The following is a 14,860-nucleotide window of genomic DNA, read 5'->3' as shown; positions in this document are numbered from 1 at the left end:
GGTCAAATGCTATCCCGACTGGACTAATATATACTTTGAGTCTGATATTACTGCATGTAACTTTTTTGGTATTGTAATATAATTCAAATCCTTCTAACCACTTAAAGTCCTATCTTTTGGCTATTTGTGAGCAAATTTTCAGCCAAATCGATGATAATGTATTTTGGGAATGGAGGAAAATGCAAAAAACGGTATTTTAACGTTTTTTACACTATAAAATTTGATCAAAAACTTGTTTTGATTCAAAATAACTTGTTATAATGCCATATAATGACATTTTTGAGTCCTTTCTATTAAAATATTATGTTTTTCATCGATACTTTACGACAGAAAATGCAAATTTGTTTAAATAAACACCAAATCACTGTAAAATCGCATAAAATAACATTTTGAGAAAAAAAAAGAAGAAGATTTTTTGACCTTAAATATCTTATTTTTACGTCCCGCAGAAGCTATATACCAATTTTCAGACAAATCGGAGATCCAAAATTTTTTGCCTGAGTGATTTGACATGGAATGTACCGTAGTTCTTTCGTTAGTCTATTTTTTTTAATATCTTCGTTTTATATTCGTTTTATTTTAGCTCCTTATATAAAACAATGTTACGAGGGTGATACAGAAGTTCTTCAATGTTTCAAAAAAGCTATTCACCACTTGAGGCCTTATTTGGAGAAAGGTATTAAAGAGATAGAATTGCCTTCGGTGGAACCATTTAAAATGGACGAGCTCTCCTTGTCACTTACTACTGGACCTAATGGGTACAAAATATCTCTGAAAAATATCGATGTTCTTGGTGCTAGCAAATTCACAGTGAAAAGCTTAAGGTAAGAAAAATAGTCATATTTTATTTTTTTATCTATAAAAATGTACAACATAATGGTATTTATATTTTATATTGTATATTTGTACATTTATACAGGGTGTAACAAAAATACAGGTCATAAATTTAATCGCATATTCTGGGACGAAAAATAGTTCGATTGAATCTAACTTACCTTAGTACAAATGTGCACGGAAAAAAAGTTACAGCCCTTTGAAGTTACAAAATGAAAATCGATTTTTTCCAATATATCGAAAACTATTAGAGATTTTTTATTGAAAATGGACATGTGATATTCTTATGGCAGTAGTATTTTAAGAAAGAATGATAATGAAATTTGGACACCCCATAAAAATTTTATGGGGGTTTAATTCCTTTCAACCCCCCCAAACTTTTGTGTACGTTCCAATTTAATTATTATTGTAGCGCCATTAGTTAAACATAAGTTTTTAAAAACTTTTTTGTCTCTTAGTACTTTTTCCAAAAGTCAGTTTTTATCGAGATATTTGAATATTTGTCAAATCCACCACATATTTGTATATGGTAAAGTACGATTATGGAGACTTGGTAATAATATGAAAATTATTTATGATTTACATTTTTAAGTATATTTCTAACCATATTAAAAAAGAAGCCACATCTCGATAAAATATGCTTTATCAAAAAAATACAAAGAGGCAAAAAATTTTAAAAACATTGTGTTTAACTAATGGTACCGCAGTAATAGTTTAATTGGAACTTACACACACATTTGGGGGGTTTAAAGGAACAAAACCCTCATAAAATTTTTATGTAAACATATTAAAAAAGAAGCCGCAACTCGATAAAAACTGACTTATCGAAAAAATACTAAGAGGCAAAAAAGTTTTAAAAATATTGAATTTAACTAATGGCACCACAATAATAATTTATTTGGAACGGACACAAAATTTTGGGGGGGTTTAAGGGAACAAAACCCCCATAAAATTTTTATGGGGTGCACAAATTTCACTATAATTTTTCGTTAACATTTTCTTTCCATAAGAATGGCACATGTCCATTTTCAACAAAAAATCTCTAATGGTTTTCGATATATTCAAAAAAATCGATTTTCATTTTGTAACTTCAAAAGGCTGTAACTTCTTTTTTGTGCATATTTGTACTAAGGTAAGTTAGATTCATTCGAACTATTTGTGGTCCCAGAATATGTGGTTTAATTTATGACCTGTATTTTTGTTACACCCTGTATACGATGTTCTGTTTTTAATATTCTAGGTGCCAAAATTCGTAATACTTTTTCGTTTACCACATCGTTTTCTATTAAGTCCATTCGGTATCCTCTCTTTACTAGGCGTTTTAACATAATATATGGCTTATCTTTTAGGAGAGCAGGAGTGCTGGCCATACGTCTCAACTAATACCTTGCGCACTACGGATTCTTCTGTTAGTAATAGTATATCTTAACAATTTGTTCCAGTTTTATTCCGCCAAAAACTCGCCATCACTCGCAAGCTACATAGCTTACGCCCATTGCTCATAGGTCACAAACGTGGATATGACAGTAGGATTTGTTGGGACGTTTTGTTGAAAGAACTGCGGAAATTTCTTAAGAGTTTTAACATAGCAAAGACCTTAGCAATATTTGCTATCTCTAAGACTCAAATTCAAACAATTTGAGTTCCTTATTGTTAATCATGCTCAGCTTAAGATAGTTCATTTGGTAGTTTTTACTATATTATTAATTATTTTTAGGTTAGCTACTGAAACCCAACCATTTGAAGCAAGGATTCATATACCTTTCCTTAAAATTAATTCGAGGTATGAGAGCAGTGGTGTTCTGATCATCTTACCAGCCAGTGGAAATGGAACTTTTAATGGATTACTAGGTAGGGTAAATATTTTACTTGGTTTTGGATTTTACTAAATTTTTTAAAAAATTCACTTAAAAAAACAATTGTTGCTCCTTTTTGAATATGGTAGGACCAACTATCTCTATTTAGTATCTTGGAACTACGGAACTAGTATAATTAACTATGGCAACTATGAAGCAGAAGTTCGGAGAGTAATTGGTACCTTTATCAAAAAATTCTATAAGTCACTTAACTGAAGTTTGGACGGATATATCCATCCCTTAAAAAATCTAGTTGATATTGGAAAATACAGTTTTATTCTCAATGTTTCTATACGGGGCAAAATTCTTGAACGCTTTGAGAAGAATGTTGCGAATACCTTGGACAGCTCATCCTGCAAATGTGCCGTTAAAAATAATTACTAAACAAAGAGAGAAAAATACAATACTTGGGTCCTGTGTTGAGGTGAAAGATATTAATTACTCTGAATAATATTGGAAAGTAAAGTACAGGCAAAAGATCAGAAGAAATACGCCAGAATTCGTTGCTGAAAGACCTGGGGAGATGGTTTGACCACTCATCCGTAGAAATCTTTTGTGCAGCAGTTTCCAAAGCTACAATAATTGTCATCGCCAACCTTCGAAAGGACTGAAAGAAGACTGCGCAATTAGAAGAAAAAGAACATTTGATTGGTGAACATTATTATATAGTACAACCTGTCTCGAACTGATATGGTAATTTTCTTGAAATACCAGTACAACCTCCAGTTAATTGGCTTCGGGTATTGATTTTCTAGCACTTCTGGAGAGAATTGCTAGCGCTTCTTTGCTAATTGTTGATTGAGAAATCGTGTATTCAGATACATTTATCCACAGTTAATTATGATATTAAAGCATCACGTATTATGATGAAATCGACAAACACACCAAAATGACCAATAATAGGAAGCAATATTCTATAATAATTATTGAAACCTCTACTGCAATATATTAACTAAAAGAAGTATATTGATATTGTATGATCTCCTCCTCCGTCCAAACTATTATCTTCAAAATTCAGAAATATTCAGTAAAAAAAAGGTGATAGTTTTTCATTCCATATAACATATTTTTATTTGATTTGAACTATTTTATTGTTTGTTTTCAGAGGATGTCCTAGCCACTGTCCGTGGTACATCCAGCATCAACGAAAGAGACGGATCAAAATATTTACACATAGATACTTTGAAAGTTGAACTAGATGTTAAAAACCTCGGTTTGGAGGTTAAGAATATATTTAAAAATAATGTCGTATTAAGTAAGTAATATGTAAACATAATCCTACTAGATAATGATAATATCTCTGTTACGGTCAATGGCCAAGGAAAGTGGCTCAGTATGAGAAAACACTAAGTACCTACTACTCACCTTACAATATAATTTTGATTCTTTTTAAATATAAAATAAGTATAAAATGACAAAGAAAACTTTTATGTACGTAATAGATGGTCTTATTAAATAAAGGTATTATACCATTCATTAACGGTAAAATATTGCAAAACCTTTAAATTTTAAAGAACCGCTTGGATTGACATGAAATTTGGCATACACACAGCTAACAAGTCAAAGAAAAGAAGTGATATTGTACCGATATGTGCTTTTGCCCTGGGGGTGGTTTTCACCCCCTCTTGGGGGTTAAAAAATATTCGTCCAAACAAAGTCAGGAAATGGGTAAAATGGCTAATTTAAAGTAACTTTTGTTCTATAGAGTTTTGTCACTAAGTCAATACTTTTCGAGTTATTTGGCAGTGAATATGTTCATTTTTTCAACAAAATAACCACGTTTTTAGACGGTTTTTCGCAAATAACTCAAATTGTAAGTATTTTGTCGAAAAAGCATTCTTAGCAAAAATATAGCCTATAAAAAATTTAAAAAAATAGTGAATATATCACGTTTTTTTATTTAGTAGAAGCAGAGTTATAGCTAATGAAATATAGGTTCATATTCGTCAAATTCCAAGTGGAATACTTTAACGTGAAATAACCAAAAATGAAGCACATTTCGGGGAAAACTCATTTAAACTTATTTAAAGTGTTTAAAAAAAGCTTCATTTTTGTTTTATAAAAAAAATTTCTAGCATCAAAATTAAACAAGTTACGCTCAAAATAAAATTAGTCCCTTTTGGTTTTGGTAAAAAAATCGAGAAAATCACCCCCTAATTAGTATCTTAAATGAACTTAATCGTAACGACTTCACAAGTTTCTTGACTCGTGTATATATTGTTTATATGATCTGTAAGTTTCATCGGTTCAAAGTCCTTATTATTGAAACGGCTGTAGTTAAAAGGGGTTGAACGAGTCACTGATCATGAATGTATGCAAATTTAGAAACACCAAATCTTGATCAATTTTTGTCTACCAGAAAAACAAAAAAATGCATGATATTCAGAAAAGCAAATCTGACTTTTTTTGTATTTCGAGACTTTTGGTATCTCTAACAATTTTTAAGTTATTTTGAAAAAAAGCATATTTTTAAAAATTTAAATTTTTAAAAATTTTACTTTGAAACCAAATTTTTTCAAAAATAAACACTTTGAATCGATGAAACTTACAGATCATATAAACACAATATAAGTAAAATAATTTATGGAGCGGCAACGATTAATTTCATTTAAGTTGCTAATTAGCGGGTGGTCTTCCCGATTTTTTTTTTGCAAAAACAAAAGGGATCAACTTTATTTTGAGCGTAACTTGCTTAAATTTAATGCTAGAAACTTTTTGTAAAAACATAAATAAAGCTTTTTTTAAACACTTTAAAAAAGTTAAAATGGGTTTTCCCCAAAAAGTGCTTAATTTTTTGTATATTTCACGTCGAAATATTCTATTTGAAATTTGGTGAATATGAATCTATATTTCGTTGGCTATAACTCTGGTTCTACGAGATCCAGATACCTAACGCGTACACCATTTTTTTTACTTTTTTATAGGCTATATTTTTGCTAAAACGGTTTTTTCGACAAAATACTTACTTTTTGAGTTATTTGCGAAAAACCGTCTAAAAATGTGGTTATTTTGTTGAAAAATGAACATATTCACTCGCAAATAAATCGAAAAGTGTTGACTTGGCGAAAAAGCTCTATAGAACAAAAGTTACTTAAAATTAGTCAGTTTACCCATTTCCGGAGTTGTTTTGGACATATATTTTTTCACCCCCAAGAGGGGGTGAAAGTCACCCCCAGGGCAAAAGCACACGTCGGCACAATATCACTTTTTTTCTTTGACATGTAAGCTATGCGTATGCCAAATTGCCCAAATTTCATGTCAATCCAAGCGGTTCTTTAAAATTTAGAGCAAAAACCGTGAAAGGATGGACTATTAGGGTAAATACTAGAAATAAGTGCTAAAAAAATATCTTTTACAGATTACGACGATGTAATAATATCTAATTTGTTACCTTTGACCCACTTACCACGTGTGGGAGTCATATGTTATCCTAGGGCCGTATCCTTAGGAATTATATCCATCCTTTGGAATTTGCTATGTTAGCATTTTGATGTGACTTTCAGTCCATTTTTGAAAGGCTTTGACCTTCGTATTTTTTGGTTGGCTCACCATGTTCTTGCAACATTGATGATGCTCTTTTTAGAGCGAAAACGTTTTGTTCGATGTTTGTAGCCCTATAGGGCTTTTTAAAATAATATACCTTTTACCAAGACCAAAATTTTTTATTAAATTTTACTTGTAATAATATCTATTTAACCTAGATCTATTTAACCCTAAGAATGGGAGAGGATAGGCACTGAACGCTAGAATTCAGGGAAAGAGACCGGTTGAAAAGCCAAGAAAGCGCTGGGAAGACATAGTAAGAAGCGATGTAGACGCACTTTTAATAGTCCATGTATAGAGAAGAGCAGCCACAGATAAACAAGGGTGGAGGCTAAAAATAAACGAGACCTCCTGTGAAAATGGTGATTTATACGGCTCTAATAGCTTATTACAAATTTGATTTTGTCCTTATCTACAACTTCTTTGATCTCACTCCAGGTTTCACTAAAATAAGTGGAGCCTACCATCTAGTCTACTGTCTTGTGTCAAATAGTATCAGTTTTGTTTCAGACTAAGGAAAGTACAATCTGAAGAGTTCTTTGAGGATCTCTTCATTATTCTGAGTGATTCTCCTCTTCAACTGAGGGAATACTTATTTGTGAGTACTAATTTTACCACTAGGGCATCACTAGAACGCCAACATGACAACCTCTTGAAATTTTGTAGCCATATCTTGCTCTAGTGTATGGTTTATTGTTCCTTGCACCCTGCCTTAACAATATTTCAAGTTAGCATAATGATTTTCTTGTCGTCTTTTTGTCATTGCTTATAAGTACTTTCCAGTCTCTCATCAAATACCAGGTCCTTCTTCCCTCTTCTCGTCATCTTTATCTTCAGTGAAGTATGGATATTGATGATACTGTAGTTGAAGAACCTACCTCTTATTCGAATTCTACATATCCTTGGCCTTATTGGGTCGAGAGCTATGATCTTTGATTTCACGCGTTTGCTCAGTATTAATCCCAACCAAAAATATGATTGCTTTTATCTTCGCTACGGTATAAAGTGTAGTCCTTTTTTTCAGGCTCCCTCTATCTGCCCACTTAATTTCTTTAAATGCTATGATAGCTGCTGTTTTTTTAAAAGACTTCTTAACTTACCTGCACTATAAAGCGTACAGGTATTTCAAGAAAATAAACAAGTATCAATAAGCTTATTTCGTTTGCCAAGTCGTCGACAAAAAGACTATCCGGCTAATTGCTCTGAAGTTTCCGTAAGAGAAGGTTTTCTACGGGATCAGAAATAGTGGTCACTTACATAGAAGAAGCAAGAACTGCTTAAACGTTTCGATCGAAAAATTCTAAGAAGAATATATGGAGGAATAAAAGAGCAAGGTTTGTGGCGTAGGCATTGCAACTTTGAGTTGTATAGAAGTTTCGATGAACCTGACATTAAGGAAAATTCATTAAGGTACCAAGCCTTAGGTGGATAGGATATGTAATCAGGCGAGAGGAAGGTGCAACAGTCAGAGAAGTTTTTAACCGAGGAGGGCTGATTTGACAATGAGCCAGGGGAAGATCGAGATTTATGTGTCAAGTCAACTTAAAGAACGATTTAAAATCTACTGTAGTTAGATCATTGCAGTGGCGTACTGAGCATGGTTCCGCCGGTTCCGCGGAACCAGGGCCCGGACCCCGCAGGGGCCCTCTCTAAAGCGGTTTTTTATTCTTTTATTTCTATTTTGACAGGGACATTTTGAACTACACAAGTACACACCACGAAATGTAACTGCTTAATAAATTTTAATTTTTGTCTAGGTACTTATTAATAAAAACAAAGAATAACTATTCATCAAAAAATTTGAAATCAAAATTTATTAAGAAACACAGGAAACGCTTTTGTAAGGTTCCTTCCTCGTTTTACCTGCTTGCCGAAGTCTTTGTTTAAAGACAAACCGCCGGTGCCTGCCTACACGTGCTAACTCAAACACTTGTATTTTTTATATAAGCACGATCCATGAATAAGTTGTAGGTAAACTATAAAGTTGCAGAAATTCGGAAACTGAGATATTCAATGCAAGTTTTATACGGTTGGTCATAAAAATAATCCCAATCCTCGATACTCGTGTTATACAATGTGAGTTTTTATTATGCGGGTGGGCCCACATCCCAACTGAAACGAGGGCCCTCTGATCTATCGGTACGCCACTGGATCATTGTGAAGAGTTGCTAGACAGGAGTTAATGAAGGATTGTTCTGATGAAGGCTTTGGATTATAACGAGCTTGTATGCCACTGATGAGGATGATGATTAATTGTAGTTATTAAATGCAATTAAAAGACACCACTATATTTAAAAAAGAATTTTTCAAAAGAAAAATATTGTTGCTTAAGTCTTAAAGTGATGTGAAGCACATAATTCAAGCATTAATAAATTTAATTGATTGTGAGTCGTGGAATTTTCTTTTCATGTCATTTATTTAAAATCATGACAAAATATACTTGCTATAATATTAAATACGTATTTTTTTGAATTTCTATATTTTCTATAATTTTTATGCATTATAATTTATTTTTTTCTTTTAGCTCAAGCGATCAATCTATTTTTAAGAGAAAACGGAAAAGAAGTATTCCACATCATGTTACCACAATTGAAACAGAAGCTCGGAGTATTATTTATGGACATTGCCAACGCCCTATTGTCTCACGTACCAGTGACAACATTCTATGTACCGAAGAAAGACGTAATAGCAGCATAGTAACCACATATTTATTTTTAAAACCTGTACTGTAAATATTTTAGCTAGTTCTTTATGTATAAAATTTAGGTTCTACTAAAAGATGTGATAGTTTTGATTTTTGACACAAATATTTTTGCACAATAAAAATTAAATTTGTAAACATACTCTTAATTAATAGGATTATTTCTTCACGAAATACATCTTGAAGATCGAATTATTGTAGGTATTTTCAAGTTAGGACGTATGTATAACATAGTCCTTATTGGAGACCGGGTAGATAATGTATGCCAACTTCTTCAAGACCTTCAGGGCTCTTGCAAGTTGACTTTAGAATTAACTTTTCCGTAAAACAGATAGACTAGGTCGATTTGGAAAGCAAGATTGAGGAAGAAGAACATTTTGGTTAAAAAATCTCAGAACCTAGTTCAACACATCTATGCTGCAGGGAGTATTTTACCACTAGGCCAGTGAGGCACCTACCTCGGGCCCGCATTTAATTGGGGCCCGGAAAAATCATCAAAAAATTTTGATTGCAATAAAACAAGATAAATTTTCAACTTTGTCAACTGTGGTCTTAGAACCACATGAGCCACATTTTGAAAATCTTTCTACGTATCATCCACAGTAGAATCAGAGATGTGAAGAAGACCAGGATGAAACACAATTTGGCTTCAGAAATGGACTGGGAACCCGGGTCGCATATATGTAAACTGCAGACGCACAAGGCATGGGTGAACGATTCGGCTTTTTCCGATTAGCGGGTAGTAGAGTGCAGACGTACTTAGCCTTTATACGTCTGCTGTTTACTACGATTGATCGTGATGCCAATATACGTCTACAATTATTTAAGCCTGTTTAAAAAATGTAAATAAAACACAGTATATATTCGTATTATCAACGTTTTTAATTATCTTTATGTACAAATATCGAATTTTACGAATTCGGAAAGGAGGAAGACCCAACCCTTCGGTCCTAACTTAACTTTCGGGTATTAGAGTTTAGCGCACTCTACTACCCGCTAATCGGAAAAAGCCGAATCGTTCGCCCATGCCTTGTGCATCTGCAGTTTACGTATATGCACCCGGGTCGCACTCTTTGCACTAAATGTATTATTGCAGAAATGCCGAGATCAAAGGAAAGACGTATTTGCTGTATTTATTGACTATGAGAAGGCCTTTGATCGAGTACAACATCACAAATTAATTAAAATATTAAAGAATTAAGGAGTTGATAGTCAAGATGTACGAATCATAGAAAAATTATACTGGCGTCGAACAGCGACAGCTTGCATAAAAAGAAAATCAACAGAAATATGCAAAATACAAAGAGGTGTCAGACAGGGTTGTATACTGTCCCCACTGTTATTCAATTTATATTCAGATAGAATGAATATTTAAGAAAGTGCTCCATATTTTGGAATGGAGTGTGAAAGTTAATGGAATTCTGATAAATACAATCAGATATGCAGACGATGCAGTTATTTTAAGTGATGATATGAATAGATTACAACACCTAAATGCCATTGACACAGTGGGAAGAGAGTTTGGCCTAAACATAAACTGTTCAAAAACAAAATACATGGTATTTAGCCGTTTGGCCCATCAAGATTCACAGTTATATGTTGATGTCATATAATTCAAAGAGTACCCAGTTTTAAATATCTTGGTTACCATATTACTGAACAACTAGATCCAGATAAAGAGATAAAGTGTAGAATGGAGATAGCCCGCACGACATTTTTAAAAATGAGGTCATTCTTCTGTAATGATAACTTGCAACTTAAACTTCGAAAGCGCATGATTAAATGTTACATTTAATCAGTCCTCTTGTATGTTGTCGAAGCATGGACATTAAAAATATCGACCATTAATCGTTAATTAGTGCCTCGGGCCTGATTTGAAGTAAAATAGGTTCTGCTTCTGGCAAAAGGGAGCGCAAAGATGAGTCTGGCACCCCGGCGCCGTGTATGGTTAAGACGGCCCTGTTTATCAAATCGCCAGACCATCGACCGACAGCTCACTTACCTTCCCTTGGGCTCCATTCCAATAATCTCTTTGTCCATCGCCCACCTGTCATTGTAGCTATCATCTTTAGGTCTTGCTTTGTTAAATGTCTTCCTCAAGTCAATTAAACATAGGAACATAGGAATGCGGATCTATTGTATGTTAATGCTATGTATGAAACCATGTTGCTCATCTGCTAGATTATGAGCTGATATATATGTTCTTGCAAAATTTTAGTTGTAAGTCTAATGATAGTATGCAGTAAGCAGCAAATTGATAGCTATGTAGTTTTCTGGTTGTTTCTTATGACCATTTTTGAAACATAAGATTATCTCGCTTGTCCTCTATCCTTTTGATATTTTATTAATAAATTAAAATAATATTAAATGAAGTAAAAGACAGACGTACTCTCAAGCATTTAATTGTGTACTTCCGACGACCGGTTTCGCTCTCTATAGGTTGCACAGCATCATCAGGTCAACGGTTACAAGTCACTAAATGCTACAAATAAAACCAGAGTTAGAACAATGTCTGGTTATAAAAGATGCTAAAGATCCATAAGATCAAGCCAATGTTGAACAACATACATAAAATAGTAAAAACAGCAGACAAATACATATGCATGTAAAAAGGGGGCGGTAACAAACGTCCCCAAGCTTACAAACACATGCAGATGTATACTGTCAACAATCATGCAATTATAACGTGTCGTACTTACATTCGGATACAAGGAGCTATAACCTCATTATTCCTTAACATGATGTTTCTACTTAAGTTATGCCAACGGGATATGGTGGAATAGACGGAGAATATTACAAAGGTAAACAAGTTTATGGTATTTGGGATTTCTTGAGGGTGAAGAGATAGTTGTTGAGAGACAACCAACAAATCTGTGTCTATTCTTGTGTTTGTGAAGTAAAATAGTGAATGTCATATATACAATTTTTTAAAATGTTTACTGTTTACAAAAATTTTTTGGAGGTTTTATTGGTTTTAAAGATTTATATTTTTAATTATTAAAGAATTTGTTTTTATTATTATTTTATTTATATTTATTGACAGAATTCTATTTATTAATGTGTGTGTTAGTGCAAGATTGACAACGTTTGGATACAGACGGGTAGAATGTATATTATGTATGTTAGATGTGGATGTACAGCTGTAACCTAAATTGTTAAAGCTAGTACTACTTGATGTTCTAATGAAAGGAGTAGTGGTCGTGTAAGGGAAGACCAATCAGAAAGCTTAAAAACTTAAAAACTTGTAGCTAAAATATAACTTAGCAGTCATATATTAAAACAGTAATAAATGTTAATTAATAGAAAACAATGTAGGTACCTCGAACTGAGATTTAAGTTAAAGGGGTGGAGAAGTAGAGTAGAAAATAAAAGAGTAGAAAGAAAGGTAGGAAGTAAAAATTCAGTTGTAAGTAATTGATTGCAAATTGAGACTATGTTTTAATACAAGCAGTGTACAAATATCAATAAACTATTGAATTAGATAAAAGAAATAGTAATAAATTGTATTTTGTGGGGATACCTACATTGTATTTTAAAAATTCGTCAATAAATAGGTGAGTGAATTCACATCACATTAAATTAAAACAAACACATAGGACACAAGACGAAACAACAAATAATGTGGGAAGTTTAAGTTAGGAGCACTGCATTTAATTTTTTTTATTTTAAAATAAAAAAATCGATCGAAAAATCGAGAATAAAAAAAAGTTGATTGGTCTTCCCTTACACGACCACTACTCCTTTCATTAGAACATCAAGTAGGTAGTACTAGCTTTAACAATTTAGGTTACAGCTGCACATCCACATCTAACATACATAATACACATTCTACCCGTCTGTATCCAAACGTTGTCAATCTTGCACTAACACACACATTAATAAATAGAATTCTGTTAATAAATATAAATAAAATAATAATAAAAACAAATTCCTTAATAATTAAAAATATAAATCTTTAAAACCAATAAAACCTCCAAAAATTTTTGTAAACAGTAAACATTATAAAAAATTGTATATATGACATTCACTATTTTACTTCACAAACACAAGAATAGACACAGATTTGTTGGTTGTCTCTCAACAACTATCTCTTCACCATCAAGAAATCCCAAATACCATAAACTTGTTTACCTTTGTAACATTCTCCGTCTATTCCACCATATCCCGTTGGCATAACTTAAGCAGAAATATCATGTTAAGGAATAATGAGGTTATAGCTCCTTGTATCCGAATGTAAGTACGACACGTTATAATTGCATGATTGTTGACAGTATACATCTGCATGTGTTTGTAAGCTTGGGGACGTTTGTTACCGTCACCTTTTTACATGCATATGTATTTGTCTGCTGTTTTTACTATTTTATGTATGTTGTTCAACATTGTCTTGATCTTATGGATCTTTAGCATCTTTTATAACCAGACATTGTTCTAACTCTGGTTTTATTTGTAGCATTTAGTGACTTGTAACCGTTGACCTGATAATGCTCTGCAACCTATAGAGAGCGAAACCGGTCGTCGGAAGTACACAATTAAATGATTGAGAGTACGTCTGTCTTTTACTTAATTTAAAATGAAGTCTCACATGCAACCCATTCAACATTTAAAATAATATTGTCAGTTAATCAGTCATTGTCGCTCCACCATATTCCAACAAATAATTTGGCATCCCATCTTTACCTGAAGCTTTTCTGTTCGTTAGTTTTTCCAGTTTTTTTGCACCTCATTCTTATGTGAACTTCTTCTTTTATGGAAATTCCTGATGTTTTTCAGGTTCAATGTCGAAATGTTAAGCTCAATATGAAGTATTGCTATATAAGTGTCAGAATTTCTGAGAATCAACAAGAAAGAGGTTTGGAGGCAATTATTCAAAAAAATTAACTGGTATGGCCCAATATATGGAAAGGTGATACGGAGAAACAAAGTTAGGGAAGCGAAATCTGCATAGATTTGTTTGCAGATGATCAAATAATTTTCTTCTTCTTCTTCAAGTGCCGTCTCCTAATCGAAGGTTGGATGTCATCATCACTATCTTTACTCTATCCACCGCTGCTCTAAAGAGTTCTATAGAACTGCATCTAAACCAGTCTCTTAAATTCTTTAACCATGACACTCTCCTTCTTCCTATAGTCCTTCCGCCTCTTATTCCTGTATTATCAGTCTTAGCATTTCATATCGCAGTCCCCTCATTACGTGTCCCAGATATTGTAACTTTCTTATTTTTATTGTGTTTATTATTTCGCATTCTTTACCCATTTCTCGCAATACTACCGTGTTCGTTTTCTTCTGTGTCCATGCTATTCTAAGCATCCGTCTGTAACACCACATTTCAAATTATGACTGTAGCTTATTTATGTGTTCTTGCATTAATGTCCAGCTTTCAAGTCCATATTGTAGTAGCGAGAACACGTAGCATCTCAAAGCTCTTACTCTCAGTTCTAAGCTAAGGTCTTTGTTGCAGAGAACTGTTTTCATTTTTACAAACGCATTTCTTGCTATTTCTATCCTGGTCCTTATTTCTGTTTGATCATTTTTCTCTGAAATCCAGGTTCCTAGGTATTTGTATTTATCAGCCCTTTCTATCGGTACATTTCCCAAATGTATGCTTGTTTGTATGTTTGTTATCTTAGTTATTATCATGTATTTGGTCTTTTTATATTCATTTTTAGTCCATATTCTTCACAGAAATTGTTTGTTTTGTTTAGTAGTACAGTAGACTCGCGATTATCCGAGTCTCGGTTATCCGAGCCCCTCGGTTAACCGAGGCAAAAGTCATAACTGGTGAGTTACAACTTTCAACCTTGGCGCAACATCGCCGCCTCAAAAAATGGAATGAAGCTTACGCAAAAATCAATCAAATATTTTTTTAACAGTAATATTGATAAGTTAAATGTTTTTATCTTTTATAGACAGTAAAAGTTATTAGTTT

At 33.0% G+C, this 14,860-nt stretch overlaps 1 protein-coding gene across 1 annotated transcript in view; it reads left to right on the top strand.

Moving 5' to 3' along the window:
* The window catches only part of LOC126880624 (uncharacterized), a 78,222-nt gene that overhangs the window by 32,451 nt on the left and 30,911 nt on the right, over window positions 1-14,860 (top strand). Inside the window, exons 2-6 of the mRNA XM_050644635.1 lie at window positions 584-824; window positions 2,552-2,685; window positions 3,796-3,945; window positions 8,758-8,929; window positions 11,153-11,169. Coding sequence (XP_050500592.1) covers window positions 584-824; window positions 2,552-2,685; window positions 3,796-3,945; window positions 8,758-8,929; window positions 11,153-11,169 — 714 coding nt within the window. The remainder of the gene's footprint in view (window positions 1-583; window positions 825-2,551; window positions 2,686-3,795; window positions 3,946-8,757; window positions 8,930-11,152; window positions 11,170-14,860) is intronic.

Source organism: Diabrotica virgifera, chromosome 2 (assembly GCF_917563875.1).
Source record: "Diabrotica virgifera virgifera chromosome 2, PGI_DIABVI_V3a".
Taxonomy (NCBI): domain Eukaryota; kingdom Metazoa; phylum Arthropoda; class Insecta; order Coleoptera; family Chrysomelidae; genus Diabrotica; species Diabrotica virgifera.
Note: the sequence above shows the minus strand (reverse complement) of the source record. Positions and strands in the feature narration are given on the sequence as shown.